Source organism: Leptidea sinapis, chromosome 1 (genome assembly GCF_905404315.1).
Source record: "Leptidea sinapis chromosome 1, ilLepSina1.1, whole genome shotgun sequence".
Classification (NCBI taxonomy): Eukaryota; Metazoa; Arthropoda; class Insecta; order Lepidoptera; family Pieridae; genus Leptidea; species Leptidea sinapis.
Window position 1 is genome coordinate 18788722 of NC_066265.1, and position 27347 is coordinate 18816068.

The following is a 27347-nucleotide window of genomic DNA, read 5'->3' on the forward strand; positions in this document are numbered from 1 at the left end:
ACTGGCTCAAAAAATGGCTAGCACAGCACTTACATCGAAGTCACGTTACATTCGCTCTCCGATCAATCAGTCCGGCGCTGCCCTCATCCAACCTAGTTAAACAAGTTTTATCATACTTTTTGAGCATGAACTTTTAGCGTTTATTATGTAATATTATTTGTATTATTTTTGCTTCTATTTACTGGTATCTCTGTATCAAATCAAATATTATCCAAATACCTCTCTATAAAAAGCTTAGTGTAATCAGTAGTACTGTTATCACCTCTGGGCGGGTACCCCAGTACCAGCTTTTTCCATTTGACCGCATACAACAAAGAGCTGCTCGAATCATCGACGATCAAGCCATCTACGATCGGCTTGATTCTTTGGCGTTGCGTAGCCCGTCAGTGGCTAAGCCGCTACAAATCGCGTGAGCCGATGGGCTGTCTTATGCCGCCGCGCGATACCGACGCCAAGTCAACGGGCTCGGGTTACACAATAAAATTTATTGCTTTTGAAGTGTTTCGGCTTGTTTATAAAAACGAACGTCAATGCTTTTATTATTAAACAAGCTAGCGCTTTGTTACATTACATAAACAATAGATACTGCGTAATTTAAACAAATTTCGTTTAAAGTAGGGCTGTCATGCATTTTTATGATTTTTTTAGATTTACCTACAGATTACATTTCGATTATTACTAATGAATGTAGTGATTTTTTATAACTAAAACATACTTCAAAGTTACTAATTAGTCATAGAATAGTTACTAAAACATCATAGATAATACAAAAAAGAGTTTTTAAATCGACTGCTACAGATAATTTTTACGGCTGACCGCATTTTGACGGCTTGTCGTATTTTACACAGATAAAGTTTTAAAATAAATATTCTTACTTCTATAGTCTGTTAAATTTCTTTTCTTGTGGTATATCGTGTAGCTTGTCTTACTCTGTGTATATTTAACGAAAAAATATCTGCCGTTGAGTGCCAAGCAGACGTACGAAGTCTGGTTGGCAACCAACGGCAGTTTTGATAGCAGATGTCGGACGTCTGATTGGCACCTCGGGGGGTAGAGATATCGGTTCTCAGCATCTTCTACCGCAACTTATCACGGGGTGGGAGTTGTTTAGGTCGATACCGCAACTGAATTCCACTACCGAACATTACGTGAAAATGCGATAATAATCCACCCGCATCATGTAGACTTCTGACATTCTACAAGCGCGGAACAAGAGAGCCATAGACTCCGAGATAGGAATGAAAAAGAAACAAGACATAGCTGATATTATATTTTATTTACATTACACTCTTAAAGATAATATATGTTCATAGAATAAATAATAATATATTATATAATTTTAGTCTTTACATTATTACACTAGTAATTAAATTACAGATTTGCGCCTATGTCTAGGCTAAGGGCTTGTCACGCTTAGGAACGTGCTAATAAATCCGGGTGCACTGCTTAGTATTTCAATTTTCAATTTATTTAATAAACGATTTTTAAATTACAAAATAAAATAATAATACAAGTCTTATCTAAAAGCTAGTTAACACTGTGCCTGAATTAGGTAATGTTGTGTTTCAGGCGTAAAGAGCTGATATTCAAACTAAATAATCACAAAAAAGGAAAACTTAATAAAGCAATAACGTATAAATTAATCTACAGTTTAAGCATAAAAGTAAACTATGCCTTCAATGTAATGACTTAACAAATATAGATAATGTTTATTTTATCAGTATTTGTAATTTTACTATATCTTCATAGGACATATTTTGAAGTGCTTCATGAAGCCTTGGGCCTTCTTACAATTTAAGAATAAACATTTTCTCCTCACAATTAACTTGGGGTTTATAACTTAACTTAAATGTTTAAAAATGGGAACGTATACTTATAATGACCAGACTTGATTAACTTGTAGTTCTACGCATCCCCTCTACCTGTAGTATCAGCTGATTCTATTACTTTTTTTTTATAAAATGATAACGGGAAAATATTGTATAATATTTTCCCGTTCCCATAAGACAGTTTGCAGCTGACTTTTCGTTAGACAATTTGTACAAATTTTGTTGTGAAGTGACGCACGAAAGGGCTCCATAGACACTCAAAGCTCAGGTCTAAGTCCACGTCCAAGAATTTCCGTGCCTTTATCTAAATTACTCGCTTGCTATGCTGATGCGGCTCACCATTAATTAATAAACTCGTGTTGTGGCGCAATGTGTGTAAAACATGAATAGTAACAACATTTCCTCGCGTCGCTGACGTCACACGGTGACGCCCACGTGCCCGAGCGCGGCCGACAGCTGCTGCAATTGGTCGCGCATTTCCGAACTACTGAGCCCTCGCCGCGCACCGATCACTTTGAACGCGCTTAGATACTCAAGCTCGGAAAACTGCGGACCCTTCTCGCGGACAGACGCTATTATCTCCTGAAAATGAAAAGGCGTAAAAGTATTTTTGCATTTATTTTCTCAATATTGATTCCTTTAGAATTCTTTTTGATGTCATTTCTAATATACTAGATACTACTACCGCATCGGAAACAAAATGGCGCTCTGAGAGTGAAGAAGCGGCGCAAGAAACTCTCCCAGCATTCTTTTTTTGCACTCTTTTTAATAAAAATATACAATATTGTCCTGTCATTGCTACTGATATAAAATAATCATAATCTAGTCCCAGGCTGTCCGATCACTTAGATATTCAACTGTGGAGTAGTAGGATTGACTACAGAGACATCTTTTTATAAAACATTAAAATTTATATATAGATAATGCCTGAACAGTGGCTGGGACTTTATTATAAAAGTGTATACAAAGTATTACGCTTAAGAGTCGTTAACATTAAATCTTTGTTTTATAATAAGCTACTAAAGGCCAGCAACACATCTGTTAGACCTCTGGTACTTCAAATGTCCAATAGCTGTTCTAGTTACCAATAGGTGAGTTCCACCCAGTGAGGAATAACACGGTTTTGATATTGAATTTAATAAAGATTTTCCTTTAAATTGTATTTTGTTTACATTCAAATAATAAAAACTAACCAAATAACATCTATGTCATTGTCAGATGTTTGGACGTCTTCTGCAGCACAGAGATGGTATTAATATCGGCCGCACTGCCCCATAACAATATACGATAGGACATAATACTATGAAAATAACTAAAGTATACTAATCTCTCCGTATCTATGTCAGTTAACCGTCTAATTTTCTTAACCGCATATGCTGCAGAACTAAGCCTATTTGCCAATCCTTCAATATGGGGGCCCCACTGCAAATTGGAATCAAGAGTAATGCCAAGAAATACAGCAGATTCCACTGGTTTTATCACCTCTTCGTTTAATAAAATATTCGCATCTACATTTTTGACATTTGGCGCGGTGAATTTAATATATTTGGTTTAATGACTATTTAACAATAAGTTATTGGCGCTAAACCAGTACACGATGTCAGATAGAGCATTGTTTACTTCGTAATATAAAACTTGGCTTCGTTTCGCTTTGCATATAAGTGCAGTGTCATCCGCAAACAATACCACCGTGTGTTTTTTTTCTACAAGGTTAGGTAGATCATTTATATAAATTAGGAAGAGGAAGGGTCCAAGAATAGACCCTTGTGGTACCCCTATACCGAGAGGAGTCCCAGGAGATCTCCTGCCATTCACATCGACCCTCTAAATCCTATTATTTAAAGATGAGATCAGAAGACCGTGCGCAAATCCTCTTATGCCATGGTGACATAGCTTCCTGACCAGCGTTGAATGTTGAACACAATCAAAAGCCTTAGATAAATCACAGAAGATACCAAGTGCATTCTGTGATTCCTCCCAGGCCTCAAAAATATTCCTGATGAGTTCAACACCTGCATCCGTAGTCGAGAGTATATATATACTAGGGGACGCTATATATATATTGGTGTTTTTTATATATATTTAATATTGGGAATATAGGGAACGGTCGTTAGAGAATTGTTAGTCACCTGCGGCGTGCACGCCAGTAGATGCAGGTAGTCTGCGGCCGCGTGTAGTCCGTCGTGCGGCAGCTGCAGCGCGGCCAGACAGTGCCGCAGCGTGCCCAGACGAGCCTCCGCCCCGCCCGCCCCCGGGACAGTCCCCGCCGACTGCCAGCGCCGCACCACCGCCGCAGACATCATCTCGCCGATGCCGTTCATTACGTACTGATAACCATAAACAATACTTGTTTTCATGGTAATGAGCAGATGGTCCACATCATTCTTATTTTTATCTACACCCATGCTTTCATGCGACTTCTTAAAATAATTAGTCCAAAGCTGACACGAGTAAAACGACTGGCAGAATGACTTGAGGAGAGTAATTCTCACGTCAGGCGCTGAACGGTTAAATTTTCTCGCAATCATATTGCCCACCACACAAAGAGCCCTACGTTGACGCTCGATACCTGCGTAATCCTCAAAATCCTAAAACACTCATGTGATACTATTTACATATATGTACAATGATATACTTACTGTACATAGGAATTTTATATAAAAAAAAACATAATTAAACTCATGCGCATGGTATATACTTACTGAAACAAAACAAGAATTACATATTGTTTAAATAAAATAAAATTAATGACTATAAATTAATTAACGAAAAGTTACGTTAAATATTCGTTCATTCGGGCAGTCTCAGGAGATACACAAACATGCAAAAAAATTGTAAAACTTGTCTGACACTAATATCGGAAAATTAATTTACAATCAATCACTTAGGTTCAATCATTGACAACTGGAATTCTCACCCCCGCGAGAGCGAACAAGTGATATACCATATAATATGTATATTCATTCTGTTGTGATAGTAACGAAAAGTCTTCGACATAGTGTTTCACTTCCTAAAAGCCTTCTAAGGTTACTTTTAGTGATTGATTTAGGTTTAGGTACTTGGAGTATCATTATCCATGACAATAGCATTTATCTGTTGCAACCATCATTGCATTTCAACACCAATACAAAATGCTTCACTCACCGCCGCTACGGTCGTCGTAAAGTTCGTCTAATCCTGATTTACCCACCACCAAAGATGATATTTTTGGTAAAATTTGAACGGCGTCGGCGTAAGCAACCATTTAATTCATTCAAATATACCGTTACATCTTACAGAAAGCCTAATTAAATTAAGTACAACTCTTGGAGCAGGTATAAACTCAAAATTTATATAGATTACTACTGGAGATGAACAAATTTAATGGACATGCACTGGAATTAAAAGAGGAGATAATTGGGGTCAAGCCTACGTGTACAACACAGTCTCGTAGTTTGATATTAAACAACAAGTGTATGTCGCAAATATCATCCATAGGCGACCAAATAAAAAGCACTCACGGCCAGAGAAAGCGGGCTGAGGATATTGGCCGCGTGCTCGTGGACGGCTCGTAGACTGGCTGCCAGCCGGGCCGCGCCGCCGCCGCTCGCTGTATCCGTCTCACACTGACTCTCCATCTCTTTCTCTTCCTCTTGGCTCAGGTAATGGAAACACTCGATTCGCAACTGTTGAAATATTAAAACAAGCGCTATTAAGAAAATAAAACGTACATAAATAATGGCTTTCGATGTTTTATTGTATTGCAGTGTCTTCCAATCCAGGGGATCATCAGTCCAGGCCATCACCGGAACACAGCCGAAAGAAGATTGTTCCATCGTAACTATCTTAATGTATTTTATCTACGCCCATGCTTTAAATCCTCTATTAAAGATTCTAAGACAGTAAGCTTATGGCCAACATTAAAACACCCAATGTCTTAATAACCATTACATCATCCAAACGAGTGTTGTAATGGAATTCAGTACAACATTACAACACTCGTTTGGATGATGTAATGGTTACTAGGACTGGCTTTCTTAATGCTAGCAGTAAGCTAACTGTTTCAGAATCTTTTAAAGAGGATTCATATTATGGGTGCAGATAAAGTCTTGTATGCAACTGTTGATAATTAGGTATTAAAACACTCATGTGATACTATTATCAAAATTAATAGTTATTTATGCAACTGTTGTGTAATAAGGGGTATTAAAACACGAATGTGGATTTGATAATAGTATCACATCAGTGTTTTAATACCTAATTATCAACAGTTGCATACAAGACTTTATCTACATCCAGAATATGAATCCTCTAAAAGATTCTGGAACAGTTAGCTTACTGCTAACATTAAAACACCAGTCCTAGTAGTAACGTTACTGATTATATACAAATAAAATTATACGGCGCGCGACGTTCTGGGAGTGTGGAGCGCGCGTAAACGAAAATGTCCTTTTTTTGAAATTCATACAGATACCACGCATCGAGCAATAAGAATGTGGCTGTATGTTGAAAATTTTTGCGCATGAAGGGATTAAAAAAAACATAGGAGTGTTGTTATGAAATTCAGTACAACATTACAACACTCTTTTGGGTGATGTAATGGTTATTAGAACATTGGGTGTTTTAATGTTGGCAATAAGCTAACTGGTTCAGAATCTTTAATAGAGGATTTAAAGCATGGGTGTAGATAAATTAATAAACCCACTTCACCCAAACAACCTCATTACACAACAGTTGCATAAATAACAATTATAGATATTATGACACCTTTTGAAGCTCGTTCATTATGTGCAGTGTATGTATAATCGATGCGACAGCTCACCTCCAGATGAAGGAACAGCAGACACTTGTGTTTGATCTCGTCAAAGGTCTCGGCCAGCGCTCGCAGCTCTCCTACAAACTTCTCGCCAGGCCTGAGCCCCGCGCCGACGCCGCCCCCCGCGCTCAACACGCTTGGCAGCGCGCAGATCTGGCAGCTCACCCACTCCTGTCATGTGAGCACACACTATTAAAATATACACACAGTTTGTAGTCTATATTTCACCGGGACACCGGTCATGAAGCGACCGAACTGGTCCTGTTAAAAAAAAACTCTTCACATCAACAATGATGAATATATTTTGCCTGTTATACAAGGTTACATAGTGTTATACATAATATGAAAACGCAAAAAAGTAGTTTACGGTTAAGTAACTCTACAGATGTGTCAATGTAAGCGACACATATTTTTCATTATATTTCAATTTATTAGCTTGAGTTATTTAGTATTACCGGCCGCGACTGTCCAATCCCTATCTTATCTCACCTCGTTAGTGAATTCCATTTTATTATCTAATATTAATAAATAATTATCTCTTTTATACCTTTATAATTTAGTCAGCCCTGGACAAATAGTTTTTATAAATAAAATAGTGACACTTAAATATAACGTATTATCATTTATCTACGCCCATGCTTTAAATCCTCTATTAAAGATTCTAAGCCAGTTAGCTTATTGCCAACATTAAAACACCTCATGTCCTAATAACCATTACATCATCCAAATCAGAATCTATTATAGAAGATTCATATTATGGGTGTAGATAGTCTAGTATGCAGCTGTTGATGATTAGGTATTTAAAACACACATGTGACACTCGGCTTCGCCTCGTGTAATAAACCCACATTCGTGTTTTAATACCCCTTATTACACAACAGTTGCATAAATAACTATTAATGCATACCATAGTCTCCGCGAGCAGGGCCAGCTCGACGAGCACGTTCACGTCCGAGATGATCTCCCGCTTGGAGATCTCGCCGTCACCCAGGCTGGTGCCAAGGATCTCCGCCTCCCGTTCGTAAGCCGCCTTCAGTTCCTGTTCATTGTGATCATGTCATAATCCGAGCCACCATTATACACAAATTGACCATGAAATATTTATCATCATTGGTATTGAGATCATTTTTTTTAATAATTTATTTATTTCATATAGGAAGACCAACAGCGTAAAATAGTTTTAAATAAAATCGAATAGTGACAAACAGCAAATTAAAGGTCCTCACAGATAGCAATTAATAATATAATAAAATAAATTAATACTGTCAACGATAGTGATGGCCGATGCTACGCTTGTGGAGAAAAGATCTAAGCTTACTAGCTTATCGATTTTATTAAAGTTACTGCTTACTCTCCACAAGTAGGAATATTGCCTGTATTTTGATTTAACTAATGGTATATGTATAAGAGGATTGAAACGTAAAAGACTAACAGGGGTATTTAATTTTATCGAAGTTAATAGCTCGGGACAGTCAATTAAATTGGAAGTAATTTTCAAGAGGAAAGATATATCTGCTATTTCTCTGCTCATGGAGAACAATTTGCAAACAAATATATATACAGATATACAGGGAGTATATGAAATCGTTTGCAAAGATTATAATAGTTTTCTGATTTAAAATAAATTTTGAGTCGAAAACATAAAAACTTAATAAATTTTAATTGTATCCTCTCAATGCGTCTAATATGTGTCGTATTTAGGATTCCACACCTGGGAAGCATATTCGAGTATACCGCGTACGACTGTGCAGTAAAGAATTTTAATTGTTTTGATGTTTTTGAACTTTTGAATCCCAGAGCGCTTGAAGGTTTCTTAACTATATATTCAATATGATCATCAAATAACAGTTTAGAATCATATAAGACTCCAAGGTCACGCACGACAGTATTTTTTGTTAATGTTTGACTTTTAATTTATAATCCGATGTTATTATATTATATGTACGTGTGAAAGTAACTAAAGAGCATTTGGAGGGATTAAGATCAAGCTTATTGGTTTGGCAATAGTTGTCCAGTCGATCTCGGTCAGCTTGAAGGTTCTCAACATCATTAAGAGTCGCAATGGTATTAAATATCTTCATATCATCAGCAAAAGAGAGCAAGCGAGTGTTATGAAAGCAGGTGGAAATATCATTTATAAAGATGGTAAATAATAAAGGACCAAGTAACGATCCTTGCGGAACCCCACTGGGAATGGTTACCAAGCTCGAGATATAATATACTGATTACCACAGCTTGTGACCTTCGGTCAATATAAGATGAAAACCACCGATGCAATTCCCCGACAATGCCGAAAAGTTGGATTTTCTATAAAAGCGTCTTATGGTCTATTCGGTCAAAGGCTTTGCTATAATCGATATATACTACATCTATCTGGCTACCATTTTCCATGGCTTCAGTCAGAAATTCACTGAGCAAGATAAGATTTAATACCAAAAAGCTCTGATAAATCGAAAGTTGAAGAAAACCATCCTATTGCAGTGATGTCTTCGCCCGCAAAGGTATTTGAAAGCATTATTCACAACTACATATACGCGCAAGTGGACAAATACGTTTGTGGCAACCAGCATGGTTTGCGACCGAAAAGATCTGTTAACACTAACTTGTTGTCACCAGTTGATTTCATCTTTGACAAAGTAGATCGTGGTTCTCAGGTTGCGTGCCCTACTTTGAGGTCCAGAAAGCATTTGACAAGGTCAATAATGACATATTGTTACAGAAACTTAGCGCCATTTGCTTTGCACCGAGACTTCTCCGACTTATCGCAGACTACTTGCGTGACCGTCAACAATATCTCCGGCTTGGTCTGTTCGAATCCAATCATTACCACACGCGATCTGGGGTTAGTCAGGGATCGATACTGGGGCCTCTTCTTTTTCTCTTAATGATAAATGATCTTCCAGATGTGCTTGATAATTCTCGGTGTCTCCTTTATTCTGATGACTCAAAACTCTTCAAAGAGTTCAAATTGATTTAGAATGCATGGCACTCCAAAACGATGTTAAAGCTGTGTTCCAGTGGAGCTTGAGGAACAGTATGGCATTTAATACGTCTAAATACTATGCCATGACCATCGGTCGAAAGTGGTGCCCCATAGAGTAATTTTAATAATAATTGTAATTTTATAGGCGCCATCATGGATTTCTATTTTGACTCGATATTCGTTATTGTTGACCCCGAAAACCATAGAAATGACACCCATGAAGAGAAGTTGGTAAAATTCATAGGCGCCATCTTGGGTTTCGATTTTGACCCGATATTCGTTATTGTTGACCCCGAAAACCATGAAAATGACGCCGGCAACTGGGGTAGTACTAACCTGCGGTGTGGGGGGCGTGTCCTTGCTCTTAACGAGCAGCTTGTAGTTGGGTAGCGCCTGCAGGAAGCGGACGATGTCGTCATCGGCGAGCCAGCGCGCGGCGCGCGGCTGCGGCGGCGCGGCGGTCGCGTGCGCAGCGCGGCAGTGGGCGGCAAGTGCGGCCAGCGCCGCCGTGAGCGCCCGCAGCGTGGCCGCTCCGCCGCACGACCCGCAGCGCCGCGCCGCACACGCCACGCGCTCGACAGCGCCCCACGCCTCGCGCACGCACTCGAACACGATGCGCTGCTCTCCACTAACAAAACATATTACAACCTATGAAAACAAGCCAGGTTTATTACTTTAGTGTGCGTGACAAGCTACGTCTTATACTCGCAATTTGTATGTCACTTTGTGTTAGTGTGCGTACATTTCAACCGAAAGAAGTCCACTGCTGAACAAAAGCCGGGTGCTCAAAATAGAGGTTGCAATATTGAGACCCCCAAAAATTAATAAAAAACCCTGGCCTAATTTTAGCAAAGCTAAATATAACATCATTAGAAACGAGTTGGATAACATTAACTGGGAGGAAAGTCTCGATCTTAGTTTAACAGTCGATAAGAGTCTATTAAGACGATTTCTATGATGTCATATGTATCATGTAAGTATGTACTTACAAGCATTGTTAATGTAATGTTCCAATGAGTACGAAAGGTCGGAGCAATTTCCCATTTTGGTTCAGTTGATCGTAAATCCAGAGTTTGAAGGAAAAGGCAAAGTATCATCGTAGATTTAAAATGTATGGCAATCCCATGGATCAGTTTGCATATAGGTTACTCCGCGAGAGATGTGACAAAATCTTAGCGACTGATATAAATAAGTTGAAATCAGAAGCCAAAAATTTAATCAAGAAGGATCCTAAATATTTTTGATCTTTCGTAAAATCTCTACGATTCAATAGCAGCGATATACCGGATAAAATGACTTACTTATGACTTACTTGCACTCAACCTATCAGCCTGACCCAAACAACGAAATCGTCGAATGTCACAGGTCAATAAGTTTATGTCGTTTCACAGACTCAGATGTCATATCAGCACTCAAAAGCCTAGCCTAAGCAAATAAAGGTCCTGGTCCAGATTTTACACCTCCTACTTTCTTAAAGGCACGAAATTGGCTGAGCCCCTACGAATGATTTTTAAAAAGTCTTTACTATGTGGAACTTTCCCCTCAAGATGGAAGGTTGCGCACATCAGTCCAATTCACAAGGATCCTGGAGATATTACTAACTACCGGCCCATCACAATTTTGTCTGCAATCGGTAAGCTGTTTGAATTACTCATTCAGAAAAATATTTTTTCCACCTTAAACCTTTGTTCATGCCCCAACAGCATGGATTTGTACCTGGTAGATCAACAACATCGAATCTTGTGGATTTTGTTAGTGACATTACTCAAGCTTTCACAAATAAAAACGATTTGCATGCTATTTACACTGATTCATCAAAAGCCTTCGATGTGGTTGACTACATACTGCTCATAGAAAAACTTGGTCACGCAGGAATATGTGGCTCGCTACTGCGTGGTGCAAATCCTATTTGGAGAACCGTTCCCAGATTCTAAAGATCCGTGTCTTTAGGTCAAATTCAATAACCGTGCCATCAGGGGTTCCACAGGGCTCCCACTTAGGGCCCCTTTTTTTCTTGGTCTTTGTGAACGAACTAGCGACTAAATTAAAATCCAAATTTCAAATGTTTGCAGACGACTTAAAAATTTGATTTTGATACTATCTGCGATTGGTGAGTTAGTAATAGGATGGTCTTAAATTCCTCAAAATGTTTTTACTTAAACTTTTCTCGAAAACAAAATTCTTCATTACTTACTTTCTTCATAAATGCCTGTCCACTAAGAGAGGTTAATACAATGCGAGATTTAGGCGTCATGGTTGACACGAAATTAGATTTTAGAGAGCACATTGACTACACTTCCAAAATGGCATCTCGTCTTTCAGGTTTTGTGACAAGACACACTAATTTTTTAAAAGACCCTGATGTGTCAAAGATACGTTAACGTAATTTACTGTTGTATACAATATTTAGAGTGTATCTCGTTTAGTGAACCAAATATAAAAAAACTGACAACCTCACTTTTTCTCGACGTTTTTAAAGCTGTCACAATTTATCTAGAGTCTAGACTCTAGCGGCCTTAGAAATAATCTTGATATTAAGTTATACCTTAAAATTAACCAAGAATATGCAATTATATATGCTTCATCTTCATTTCGGACTTCGTCCTCTTGATCTTGCCAAGCAACAATGACCTACTGTAATATATATTATCCAATGATTTCCGTGTGATATACACGAAACACTATAATACGCTCTCTTCAGTTTTTCACTGCCAGAAGCAAATCTCAAAGGCATCAACATGTCTTCAGTTTGCCTCCTTCAGGTTTCACAAAACATTGGCCATATAGAGACAACGGAAATAAGAGGTTCTTTCCATATATTTTATAATTTTTGCCATGCATGTCCACAGCCTCCTTTCATGTATATGGTTAAACCGGGAGCTAGAAATTTAATATTCACTTAGAGCAATTCGGGCAACAAAGTGACACAGACCTATTGGCAAAAGGTAGACCCAAAAGACGATAGGAAGATGATATTGTGGCTGTCGCTGGAAAAAACTGGCCTGATGTAAAAGGCGACAGAGAAAAATGGATGTGGCTTTCACCCAGTCGAGTTCTAGGATTCCAATGTAAAAGAAAAATAAACCTTATGTTTAGTTATTAGATTTAAGAATTGTATGGTTATCTTAGAAATAAGGCTTTATTATTATTATTATAGTAAGAGCAATAATTAAGGCTCCCAAACCTGGGCTCGGTTACGGTGATACGTTCCTTCCAAGCGCCGCTCTGCTTCAGTGCACTTTCAATCTCTTGGCGCGCACACATCGCGAGCCGCTCACTCTCTCCCCACCGCACGTAGTCCGTCACAAACACGCGGAGTGAGCATTCTCCGCCACTGTGGTGATAAACAGTAATATTAACACTCGAACGGTCAGCTCAGTTGGAAGAGCACTCGCACGGAACGCTAAGAAGTCGTGAGTTCGAGTCCCGCATCGTTCATAAAATTTTATTTGCGTATTAATCCCAGAAGTGAGGGCTATCACTTTAAAATATAACAAATAGTTTACTAATATTAATGTTCACATCTTCGTCGGGGCAGGTTGTGACTGACACACTAGGATGCCCGTCCCACTCTCACTCTCATACTCACCCAGATCGCTCGAGGTGTGCACACAGACCGTGCAGCGCCGGCAGCCCCGCGTGCAGCAAGGCGGGCTGTGGCTGACAAACTAGTGGGTAGCGCTGTCTTCGTGATGTTTTGCTTGATATGAGAATTTCGGCAGCTGCAATCATTTCAATTATTTTCCTAGATTCAGTTATTAAATTAAGATTGGATTTTTCCAAAAAATTTATTTGCAACGCATTTCTTTAATAAACATACTGTTTGCTATTGCGGTACCAGAGCGCGACGGTCAGCACCACGACTCAGTTGTGCCCAATAATAGTTTTATGCCGACGCACATAGGTAGATTTCGCGAATTTAGGCGGCCAAAAACATTTTACTGTGTTAACAGCTTTTAAATGGGGTTTTAGTAATTAAAAGAGGTTATTATAAAATGAAACACTGTATGGAGTAAAACAAAAATTTTTAATAAATTATTTACTAAAAATATATATAAATATTAAGATTTTAATAAAAATTTATATTATTATGTTGTCTCAGCGGAGTAATTCACGGGACGATGCCCGGTCCTTTGAGAGGCTTGCATGGGGGCATGGGTCCAACATGTAGAGGCCCTTTGAGACTTAACTGTATAAAAAAAATATATATATATTTACCTATATAACTAAATATATATAAAAAAATCTAAATAAGTATACTAATATGAAAAAAAATAAGACATTTGATATTTACAAAATAATTTTATTCCATTGTATATCATAAAAAACAAAAAAAATAAAACATTTTATAAAAAGTTATTAATCTTCAGAAAAAGATGTGTCGGAGTCCTATATTTCATTTTCGGTCTCATTTGGATCCCCAGGCAACAACATTGCAATAGTTTCGCTTAAAAAAGATTTATGTGAGGTTTTCCTGATTGGCCTCAAACTACTTAACAATGGATCTGATGATAATAATAATCTATGAAAAATATCTAAGTTGCACTCTTCGCGCGAAAACTTTCTCGCGTAATTGAGCCTGTAGGTGCGAAAGTGTTTGTTGCGTGCCTCTGCCGCTTCTTCTGACAGCTGTCCTATCGGCAGCAATGCATGTTCGATGATGCTTTCACCGTGGATTAAAATCTTATGCATTGTTGGCGTCATGGGGTGCCATCCATAAAGATCAACATATAACTTTGCTGTATCCAAAGCGTAGTTATTATATTTAGAAACATCAATTTTATGGCCACTAGTAATCACCTCTAATATAACCTTCAACCTATGGATAACTTCATGGTTAATGCCTGTAATCTCAGCAGCCAATTCAGTGTCATCAAAAAAGCGTCTACTGGTATTCCCATCATTTGTGTTACCAAAGTTAGCTTTAGGCATATCAACTAAAAGGCCAGTTTCTGTTCTGAATCTTTCTTGAATTTCCCTTTTTCTTTGTTCTTCTAACAACTTTTCCTCTGGGGTCCTCCTTTCTCTGTACTTTTTTACGGGTAATTTATATGCTAAATGCAAAATGCTTTCAAAAAGCCGTATCCTGGCGTGTAAATTAGAGATTCCAAACTCGAGAGCTTCGGGACATTTTACTACATTATTTTTACTAAGATCATTGAAGTCTTTTGATGTCGCTCCACATATAAAACACCGACTTGTTGAAGAAGTGTTTGTAGGTGCGTTGCATACTTTGCCGTCAATCATCGTCATTTTCATAATATGCCGAAACGTATATTCGTTAGAATTAATATCAACTTTTGTTGCGGTCAGGCGCTTTTTTGCATTTTCTACATATGCTATTTCTTCTCTAGTGATATTTGTTGATTCTTTCACGAAGCGAAATCTAATCGGTCGGCAAAATCGTGGTGACGAAGGTGTAGGATTCTGCCATACAACCTTTTTGCCCTGTTCTCCACAGACAATTTGGATTGGAACAAAAGAACTCAAGAATATATTTGCATCAGAGTCGGCATCTTCTGTAAATTTCTGCTTATACCGCGTTTGTTGTGAGCCGTCACAACCCCATTTCAATATAATAGTTAATGATTGTCTTTCATTAGAATTAAGTGTTATCAAAACTTCTTCCAGGAATTTCGATAAGCGCGTAACGGTGTGATCAATTAGGCTTTGAAGGTCCATTTCCGCGCAGGTAGCCGTTACCCGTAAAGCCGATTTCGGCGGGTAACACTCTTGCTTCGCTTTCAACAAAAGGTCATAACAAGGGAAATGTCTTTTGTTTGTTGCTCTTATTATTGCATATTGCCTACGTGTGAGATCAGCCTCAACAAACATCTTAAGTGCTTCGAAGGGGGTCAACGGAGGGATAGCTTCATCAACCTTAGAATAAGCCTTTTTGTATTGACTGGCTTTTGTTGGCGAATTGGTTACGTCCTTCAGGACTTTGGACGCATTTCTTTTTCCATCTGATTGTAAAAGTACTTGCGCAGCATGGACTATTACTTCAGGGTCCACAGAAGAACGTATTTCTTCTGTTTTCCTTCTCTTGCTTCGCTCACTCAAATCGGCAAACGATTTACTTGGACGACCCTGGCGATGAGTTGTTTCAATCGGAATCTCAAAGGTTCCACCTAACCAAGAACTATTATTTTTTTCGAAAAACTCTTTATTTTTATGTGCTTTCAACCATCTTTGTTTCATTTGCGATCTAACGTATGAAAATTTATGCTTAAGAGTTTTTTTATTGTCTTCTGTATCACCATATCGCACCAGCAAGTAATTCTCTAAATAATCCAATTTCTCATCAAAAGAAGGTAAGTTTTTTTCCCTGCATTAGGTCAAATAAATATCTTGTCAAATAATCTGTAATAAAACACCATTATTATATATAGTTTCAAAGATTCATACCTGAATTATGCGAATCCATCACTTTCACTAAGGTAATTAACTTCACAAAAAAAATATCGACTTTGTAAGAGAAGTTGCACAGTGAGCGACGCAACGCGTCGAGAACTGTAACGTACACCGGGAACGGAGGTCAAGTTTCGACTATGTGTAAATAATTCATGGCACATGGCCCAAGGGTGGGGATAGTGAGGATAGATTCATGGAAGTGTCTTGTAACGGTACCGGTCAAAGTTTTATGGCTAAATTGACTTTGAAAAAATGACTTTTGGCCGCCTAAATCGTCGAAATCTACCTATGTGCGACGTAGCGAGAAAAGAAGGTCATTCTCACCCGCGGACAATCGCGTATACGATTTTGTTTCCACCTGGATGAAAAGTTCGCTTTTAGACCCTAGTACGAGGAACAAAAGTCGTCTTGTCGGGAGAGAATCGTCCACTTTTGTCCCTTGTACCAGGGACTAAAAGACAGCTTTTCATAGAGGTGGGAAAAAACACTTTAACTCACCAGGAAATCGAAACAGTTTATCACGACGTCTCTGCGGCCGTTTCTTAGTAAAGTAGTCGGTCAAGCGCAGGTCGGCCACGGGCGCGGTGACGTCACGCTCGTTCCGCTCGCCGCGCGCGCTCGACCGCTCGCGCTGGACTGACATGTTAACGCTCTCAATCTCCAAGTACTCGGTGAGGAGAAGTTGCATCTGTGAAAATCCAGCATTGAATTGTGATGTGAAATTATTGTTAAAAAGCATTAAACAAAAACACGTGCAAGTACGCCGAGCCCTATAAATACGGCCATACTATCGACTCCCGAGGCATTCGTGCTCGAGCTGTCATACGGTACCGACCTCTATGGAATGTCGTTACGCTGTTCGTGCAATATACGAATGTGATCAAATACTCATGCAGTTTTCTTTCGATGATCCAATTATGAGTCATCACCGGGAAGTCAATAATTGTGATGTCAGCAATCCAAATGTGTGTACGGGTGACCTCATATTAAATGATCATCACTGTCCACGCTCTCATGCAACATCAGAGGCATCACAAGAGCGTTGCACGCCCTCTTAGTGGTTGCACAAGCTTATTTTGAAGGAACTGTTGCGTCCACACCGAGCATGAAAGTTTATAAGTCAAAGAAAATTCTTTCAAAACTGCACTGCGGAGGAATACTGAACATCCAGATGGTGGGGATGGTATTTCAGTTTGTGGTGTGTGGTGGAAGATATTTTCTAATCAATGTTATTCCAGACTCACCACTTGCTGTACCGCGCTGTAGTAATGCTGCTGTGTGTGCAGACAGGCGTCACTTTGCTTGTGACGCTGCAGCGCTGCTCGCCACAGCTGTATCAATCTGCGGCAATAGATAACCATTTGTATACTATTTATATTAGAACTAAAACTTATGAATAATTCGGATGCCAAGATAACGCCGCGCGCTCTTTGCCCATCAGGTGTTACCGATAAGTCACACGTTTGATACCACACTGTTCACAAATCTTGGTATGTTCATCCTATCCAGTTAAATATAATCCAAGAAGTAAACCACAACAGTTATAATTTATTTATGCCAAAATTTATACAAATATTTATACGCCAAAACTGAAATTCACATAACTTTGTCATATTAATTGATATTAATAAAAGTAAATAATATTTTTAATTGAAACATCGGATTTCTACAATTTTTAAACAGTCATAAAAAAACTTTTAAAAGACAGCTTGTTTTAAGGTAACATGTATTTATGAAAGCCTATGTCAATTATATCTCATAACATAAAGAATTATTTCGTAAATTATGCTCCCTGTTGTTGTAATGAATTTGTTTCACAGCAGTCATTACTCGAGGCAAGTGCAAACTTATTTAGATGAAAAATACCCAGACAGGTGGATCGGACGACAAGGACCAATTAGGTGGCCGCCACGCTCGCCTGATCGTAACCCCGTAGATTTTTTTATTTGGGGTTATTTTAAAGAAATAACTTACGCAAGAGAAGCGTCGAGTGAAGAAGAACTGTGAACAAAAATTCGTGAAGCAGAAAACGGCGTTAGAAATAACCGTGAAGCTTTTAGGCGGTTAAAACATAATTTTCTATGTAGATGTAGGTTGTGTATTTCAGTAGGAGGGCGTAATTTTGAAAACCTACTGTAAATAAATAAATTAATTAACATTACTGTGTTTTATTTAAAGTCATCTTAACTCAAAATTAAAATGAAAAACCGCAATAAAATACGTATTTATTTTGTTGAATATGACCTATTTTACTTTGAAAATCTGTAACAGAAAATAAAACCCTATTAACACCGGTCTTATTTGGGCTCATTTTATTGGCCAATGTTCTGGGAAGTTTTAAAAATAGTTAGAAGCCATTGAACGTTTCCATGAATTTAGCTGGAGCAGTTATCTTGAACTTACGACTCAATTTTAAACTAGTTCTGCATTGTCTAAACTACTCATAGTTTCTTATGTGATTATTGCAACTGTAGTTAATAATTATCAACAATGAAATTAACCAAAGGTGTTCAAAAAAATTAGAAAAAAGTCCTAAACCACAATTAGGTGAAAAAAGCGGATAAAAGAGGGACAAAATTATTATCTCCTAAAGTACGCAAAATCGTAGAACATATATAGGGGTGATTCGGATACTCATCACCATGAGGCTTTCAAATTTTAGCTTTGGACGTCAACTTCTCGGCCACCTGTATACAAATATTAAGAAATAGTCTCTGGTATGTGCTGATGATGCTAGAAATTTAGGTAGGCTTATTTGAGTCTACAAAAAAAAACAAGAAAGGACCCAATAATATAGTTAATCATTATTTGTCACAACATACCATAATCACCATTGACAATGACAAATCCGTGTCTTTATATTGTTATGCGTCAATATTTAGACATTGCTTAAATCCTTGTTTGAATTATTTTTTGTAATAGCACCGTTTATGTATAGTTCAGCCAAGACTTAATATTGTACATAATAATAATAATAATAATATAAACCTCTTATTTCTCATCCCACAAGCCTTGAACTCTTCCGTGAGACAGGCCACTAGTCGCGCCAACGGTCTACCCGTCTCTGTCACACCCTCCGTTTCGATCATGTCTCCGTCTCCCTCGTCCTCACAGTCCAGATCATCGTCAATGATACGTCGAGACACAGAGTCTATCACATCCAACAACTCGTTGTGTATTTGCACCTTAAATTTCTGAAAATATTTGAATCTAATTCAACCCAGATCTCTTCTACAACATATAATTATTGGTTTATTGCTGAATGACTTTCATTTCATTTAAAAAAACAAACGACGTTTAATAAAACCGACTCCGACTTCAAAGCTATCAATATGTGGCACATACAAATAAAAGTATTTTATTAATATTAAAGGTAAAGGTGTATTAAATTAAATTTTTAGTTATTTGATACTTTTCAGTTTTTGAAGTCGGTTTATTTTTTATTTTTTACTTTTTAGTTTGTGTCAGTTAATAATTATAATATCAACCTGAATGAAAACTCCTAAAAAAGCCGTACACAAAAAACAATAATATCATCGATGTAAATACAAATTTTTCATAAAAAATGTTCATAAAATGAAAACTACTGGGCCAAACTATGTAAAATTTTTATGGGACCAAATGGCATCTATTCTGCATCGAACTAAATATAATTACGTAAATTGGATCATAAATCTCAGAGTAACCGGTGTACATACATAAAAAAAAATACCGATCGATTTGATAACCTCCTCCTTTTTGAAGTTGGTTAATAATGAACACGAAATAGAGATATGTATGCGTTAGCCAACTTAAAGACATTAAGGGGTAAAAAAATAGCTCACCTCAGCTGCCTCTTCCAGCTGTTCTAAAACACCAAGCGCCTCCAGCGATATCATGATAGTGGTCTCGAAGGTTTTGTCTTCATCCGTGAGTGATGCCTCATACTCCGGTGTGATCTCTTCCAAATATGCATCACTCACATCTTCACTTTTATTTAATTCTGTAATATATTACTATTTAATTAAATTTAAGGATTTGCAACACAGTATTATTATTATTATTGTTCGGGAAGTAAGGACTAAAATCTGTAGATTTATTGTGCCCTCAACGTGAGCTTGGACGCATGCCTTGGCGATGACTATGCTAATTCTGATGAGACAGTTGGTCAACATTTAGATAATTTTTCCCTTGCATATTCGGAGTTCGATGCCATACGGTAATGTTTTTACAGCACTTTCAATTGCCTTTTTAGCACTGTATTGTGTACTCATCATCTTATATACCAGCTGATCCGACAGACGTTCTGTAGATAAGAAAAAAACTGTTTTATAGGAATTTGCCAATAATATTTGAAAACATCAAGAATTATTTCGTAACGTATGCCCCTTGTTGTTATAATGAAATTGTTTCACAGCAGAACTTTGAAACGGTGCGTCACTATATTCTCTCATAGAAAATATGTCAATACAAAACAAAATTGGAAATAAAAATAATTATGGGTCCCAAATCGAAATAAAAAGTATCCTATCTCTCAAGTTGGACTAAACTGCACTACATGAAGTAATCCCCATTAAAATCCGTTCATTAGTTTAGGAGTCCATCGCGGACAAACAACGTGTCACGTAATTTATATATTTTAAGATGATGAGAACAGAGATCAGTTAAAAACTATTACAATGTTGATATTATCATGATTAGGTAGGTATGCAACCAAAAGTTATTTAAGTGCCGAACAAGAAAAAGGGTAGCGCATAGTGTCAGACCCACCGGTGGCTGCGTCGGAATCTACTAGTTAGCTAGAACCTAACCTACTCTTTTAGAAGGCATGATTTGATTTAGGCTGGCATTTGGGTCACGACAGTTTCCCACTCGGGAAGACTGAGCCGACGTCCCCTATTTTAATTCGCGCTCGAAATATATCTTGAATATAGATACCACTTCACAATATATTTATGATTATAGTTAATCAACTAACTATTCGCTGTGAAAATAATTATAATGATAAATTCGATGGGACAACTGTTCATAACAACCGTGAAGTGTGAAAAGTATATTTTTATTTAAAAAAGAAAAAAGAAGCCCGATGAGTTTGTTGCGCCCGTTCTTCTCAGGTCTGAGGCATACCTTTTAGAATAGGTGGTAGTTTTTGACTTACATTAAGTGATATTATATACTATTTTGATTAAAAATATTTGAATTTGAATGTAAATTTCTGCCACAGAGCGTCACTAACATAATTCTTGGACGGAATGGAACACAACCGCCTCTGAAAGTCGTAGCAATGTCGCAGAGAATCAGCTAAATAAAAATAAAAAATCTCTCCACCGTGACGTTGGACGGATCCATTTAATGAAAAAAAAAAGGCATAGAATACTTTCTGGTTTTAAAAAAAGCGTAATATACACACCAGCCAATAACAATGCAGTCCTGCGTCTGGCAGACACCTGTCTGTTAAACGGTTGCCGCTCATCCTTGTACACGGCGTCGCTGATCTTGCGGACTATTGTGTCCACGAGCTCCAGTTTCTTAGCCTGAAAATATATATTTTCTCATAATATATGATTGATTGATTCGATTAGCCAAAAGGTTTGTCATATTCAAATATTTTTATTCAAAATTGGATGTGTCATCACTTATTGAAAGTCAAACATTACCACCCATTCCAAAATGAATGCCTCAGACCTGAGAAGAACGGGCGCAACAAACATTTTTTCATCAAAAAAAAATATGTTTTAATTCAATTATGTTATAGTAACCTTTACCACACATTCTTACAATTCTTACACAATGTTAGCCATGAGCTACAGTTAACAGTGACTATCACAATATATCACATTGTATGCATTGAGTCAGGGCTACCACATCAGGGATGTCACATCCTATTTTGATTTAAAATATTTGAATTTGAATTTATTCTTTTTTTTTTTTATTAGATTCACTAAACGGGATACACTCTTAATATTGTATAAAACAGAAAAATACGTTAATATGTTGGGGCGAGTGCCTCCTTCTGGAAGTGAACACAGCATGCTTTTAAATGTGTTCTAGATTTTATATAAAACTAAAAACAATACCTTAAGCTAGATGAACATAATTCGACCCCACAGTCCCCAAGCCAATAATCCGCTTTTTCTAGCAGAAGTTTTCTGAACCTAGGGACTGACGGATTGAATATGTCTACCTTCTGACAGACTTCATTGTACAGAGAACAAATGCGATATAAACTAGAATGTTGACCATAATTTGTGCGTGTTGAGGGTAGACTGAACGTTTTCCTATTAATAATACGGCTGCAATGCCGTGGGACAGCCAAGTTACTTTTGCTTAATAATAGAGGACTGTCTATGTGGCCATGAATATGTTTCTGTAAAAAGACAAGGTCTGAAACTTTCCTACGCTGTACAAGAGACGTCATGCCAAAATGCAGAAGTCTAGATTCGTAGCAGTCTAACCGACGACAAAGTTTACTTGAATATGAGATGATATAAAAATTTCGACTGCACCTGTTCTAACCTCTTAATATGAACTTTGTAAGAAGGGTCCCACACCGGACTGCAATACTCTAAAAGACTACGCACGTAACTATTAAAAAGTATCTTTGACACATCGGGGTCTTTGAAAAATTTAGTTTGTCTGTCACAAAACCTGAAAGACGAGATGCCTTTTTGGAAATATCTTGTTGTCAATGTGCTCTCTAAAATCTTATTTTGTGTCAACCATGACGCCTAAATCTCGCATTGTACAAACTTCTGTTAGTGGACACGCATTTGTCAAGTAAGTAGTGAAGAATTTCGTTTTCGAGAAAAGTTTAAGTAAATACATTTGGAGGAATTTAAAACCATCCTATTACTAACACACCAATCGCAGATCGTATCAATATCACTTTGTAATATGATCGTATCTTCTGTAGATTTAATTTCACGATAAATTTTTAAGTCGTCTGCAAACATTTGAAATTTGGATTTTAATTTAGTCGCTAGATCGTTCACAAAGACCAAGAAAAAAAGGGGCCCTAAATGGGAGCCTTGTGAAACCCCTGATGGCACGGCTCTTGAAATTGACTTAAAGTCACGGGTCTTTACAATCTGGGAACGGTTCTGCAAATAGGATGATTCTGATATTTGTGTAATGAATTTGCGATATGTAATAACATAACAGCGATGTAATAAGGTCAATCAAGTTACGAGCAATTGTGATGAAACAGATAGTAAGGCCTATCGCAGATGACACACTTTTTGTGCTATTGAGTCTGCGGCACACAAAAAGTCTGCATTGCGCGCAAAATGTCTTTGGCAGTAACTACACAGACTCAACGCACACGACGTACACTTTCATCATTTTGTCGGCAGAGCTATAGGGACGTACACGCAATGGATTTACAGAGATTGCGGTATATTATTTCGTACTTGAGATATAAAAAAAAGAAGAAGAAATAGACAATTTTGGGTTCACTCTATTCTTTCAGAAAGATTATTAAAGGGACTGTTTCATATTAAACATTCAGTTATAAAACTATATCCAAATAAATTTTCAAGCTTTTTTTTAAATTTCTGTCATGATTCTCTGCCAAAGATGTATCATACAGTGCTGATCTGTTTTCTATTTCGTGAATCAACATCGATACATCGATGCCTAGCGCCATGATACAAGTCCATCACTAGCGTTCTGCGTTCGCGTCAATACGCGCTAACGTCATATTTTTTACCGCGCGGTGCAGCTCACACAGACTACAAAGTGCGTCACGGATAGTCTGTCGTCTGCGATAGGCCTAAGTGAGAGAGGAACGGACCTGCGCATGATGCGTGGTGGCGCTGAGAGCATGCAGATGCGGCAGGCGGTCGGTGGCGGTGCTAAGTGCCTGCTGCAGTGCGTGTGCCGCCGCCAGCTCACGACCGGCTGCGGACAGCTCGCGAGCCTCGCGGGAGCATACCACCACGCGCTCTCTGTTACCGATACAATACAATGTAGATAGATGCATAGACAGGAAGCCGGCTAGATTATGGGTACCACAACGGCACCTATTTCTGCCGTGAGGCAGTAATGTGTAAGCATTACTGTGTTTCCGTCTGAAGGGCGCCGTAGCTAGTGAAACTACTGGGCAAATGAGACTTCTCGAATTGAAATACTCGTCACCTTGCGACATCTTATGTCACAAGGTGACGAGCGCAACTGTAAAACTTAATAATTGAGTATAAAAAATGAAATTTAAGAATATTGACATTTTTGACTACATTACATTTGTGACATTTTTATTCTAATAATAAAAATGTCACAAATGTCAGAAAAAACAACATGGCGCGTAACCGTAAATTGTGACGATGATGCTATAAAATTTCTTTCGTACTTCAATAAAAAGTCTCACTGCAATAAAAAATTATATAAAAAACAAATTTATATAAATATCAGAAATATATCAAAAAGGTGTATCAGAAGTATATCAAAAATCACCATCGATTGGTTAGGTTAGACTGACTGCAGAACTATCCCGAAAGAACTTAATAACTCATTTTCCATTGGGTGTACCTTTGCCATTCCTTGAACTACAAATAAAACCACTCACCAGAGATAAACATGTATGCAATACATTTCACCCCCATTTAAGAGGCCAGCAAATACTTGGGATTTTGTTTGTTTAATTTAATCTATTCACAGAAAATTGTAAGCGATGTTGTAGACCAGACCAGTTGTAAAAAAGGCCAGGTCAAGAGTACCCTAAATCGGAGAACATGTATGAAAGGAATAATGAAAGTGGACGAAGCGAAACAAGTATATAAGGATCGTAGCAAGTGGAAAGAAGTGGTCTCTGCCTACCCCTACCGGAAAGAGGCGTGATTTTATGTATGTATGTATGTTGTATAACTAGATCTAAAAACGCTGGTGGCGTCATTCTGCGCCTCACATCGCAAACCACACCACTCACATTTTTTGATTCTCTTATAAAACTGTTGGATATAATTAATTAAAATTAACTTATATTTATATACACAATTATATAACATAATAAACAGGAATATGAATGTTGATGAAATTTTAATGAAATGAGAAATGATGGATAAAATCGTTAAAGGGCTTATGAGAAAGCTCATGGTCGCTCAGAGGGCAATGGCTCTCCATTTGAAACTACGAGCATAGCCAGAGGGCTATGCTCGGAGTTTCCCTGCGAGATCAAATGAGGAGATCCGTAAGAGAACCAAAGTTACTGACATAGTCCAAATGATTGCGAAACTGAAGTGGCAGTGGGGAGGGCACATAGTTCGAAGTACATCCGTTGGGGCAGTAAAGTCCTCGAATGGCGACCACATATCGGAACACGCAATATTGGTAGGCAAGATGGACCGGTGATCTGGTCAAGATTGCCGGAATATGTTGGATGAGGGCAGCAGAGGACCGATTGTCATGGAAATCTTTGGGGAGGCCTTGGTCCAGCAGTGGACATCTTCCGTCTGATGATGATGCTGATGGATAAATTCACAAATACTTATAATTAATCTTTTTGTATGACATAATTAATTACAACTTACATATCAGTTAACATTCGCAGGGCATGATGATGGGTTCTGGCATTACCCCATAGTCTCCTCAGATCATCTCTACGGACACGTAACAATGCTCTACAAGCTGATAGTCTAGCTTCAGCTGCTGCTGAGTGTTGGCCCCAAGCGCTTAATGCTGCACCCACAGCACTGAATTTCTGACACAGAATATACATGTTTATCATTTAGTTTACAATATTTACATTTACATATTATCATGCATGATAGGGCCATGGTCATTTTACATACAAGCCTTAAAAGAGGAACTACTGCTTAAAATATTTAAATATTAAGGCCACTATCTCCAAAAAAACCACCAACCAAAATTTTTTCTTTACATTTCTATTTTTTAAGGACAGTGCAAAAAAGAATCACCAAACTACCCCTAACTTTTACAGTTGGAGCCACAATAATCATTCAATCTAGATAAAAAATTTATGAAAAATTATTAATTGTACACCAATTCCATTTAACATGACATTGTTTTGTAAAGAAAATTTAATTATATTTCTAATAAATTAAAAGTGCTTCTAATTCTGAATTAAAACTATAACTAGATTTAGTGTGAGAGAGGGAACCTAGCTCGGTTCAATCCCTCAAAGCCATTGGCTCGGTCCGCAGCCTTAAGGCAGATGATGCCGCTTCACTAAAGACATTATTCATTCTATCAGTTGTTCTCATAAAAAATTGAAATGTGGTGAAACATAAAAAAGAGTTGTAATACAATTTCTGGCCACAGATTGTTAAAATAGATTTATATGATGTCCAACACACTAACTCTTTTAAATACATGTTAACCACTTTCATAGTTAATAAGCATACCAGGCTGATACATACAATATATTGTCATTCAACCATAAATGTTGCAGAAGCGGCAGTAATATACCATGGATGACATTTTACAGCAAACTATAATAGAAAATGGGATATCAAACCAAGTTAATTTCCACATTCCACTAGTAATGTTAGTAGCTGTAGCTACAAATTATTAATGCTAGGATGTTCAATACCAATAAATTTAAATATGAACATAAAAGTTGATACTTATATTTTTTTCTATTTTTAGAAATCAAAGAGATTCCTGTGATTCCTCTGCTGTTGCAAGAGAAAGTGGGTGGTAATCACTGAACACCAGGTGACTCATACACTTGTTAGTCTTAAAAAAAAAGAGATCATATCACAGTAAGACTACATACCTGCATGACCTCTGTGATCTCACTAGCATGAGCCGCAACCAGTTCATCAAGTCTAGCATCACTTTTTTTATATTCCTTCTCCAACTTGGCTCTCTCCTTTTCTCTCTGCTCATTGTTTTCACTTGCTGACAAAGTCCGGATCACAGACATAAGTAAACCACTCTATAAATATTGTTGATACATTACAATACATAATATTTGCAACAGAAAAAGAAAATTATCTGATATTATAAGAATTTAAAAGCACATATTTATAAGAATATATAAAAAATGCATGTTTATTTGATTTAATATACTAAAACAAAATTACTAATCATTTTCACTTGGTGTAAACTCACAGTTTCCTTTCCTTGTTTTACACCTCGTGGAGGTTTTGTTGGAGGAGAAGAAGACATGCTGAAGTTTTTCTGCAAATCTAAGAGCTACGTAAACAATCACAATTAGTTTTAATTTCCAAAGTATCAACTGGGGGCAGTCAATAGGTTTTGTTAAAAGAACTACTTAAAATAACACAATGTTTAAATTGTATCCACTGATCGTCATTTGTGTTATCATTATCAATATATCATTACAAATAACAATCAATATCAATTGAATTTTACAATTCACACTTTA

At 37.5% G+C, this 27347-nt stretch overlaps 1 protein-coding gene across 1 annotated transcript; it reads right to left on the minus strand.

The window, feature by feature from the left end:
* Nucleotides 1–1257: 1257 nt before the first annotated feature.
* On the minus strand, nucleotides 1258–27236 carry LOC126970379 (exocyst complex component 4). Its single transcript, XM_050816221.1, has 17 exons — nucleotides 27071–27236; nucleotides 26733–26894; nucleotides 25525–25694; nucleotides 23793–23946; nucleotides 21411–21534; nucleotides 19846–20003; nucleotides 19010–19215; nucleotides 17266–17362; nucleotides 16520–16709; nucleotides 13197–13329; nucleotides 12792–12941; nucleotides 9944–10235; nucleotides 7532–7663; nucleotides 6631–6795; nucleotides 5330–5494; nucleotides 3959–4156; nucleotides 1258–2411 (listed from the first exon to the last, which is right to left on the minus strand). The coding sequence occupies exons 1-17, from the start codon at nucleotides 27125–27127 to the stop codon at nucleotides 2247–2249; spliced, it is 2718 nt and encodes a 905-aa protein (XP_050672178.1). The 5' UTR covers nucleotides 27128–27236; the 3' UTR covers nucleotides 1258–2246.
* Between the last annotated feature and the right edge of the window lie 111 nt (nucleotides 27237–27347).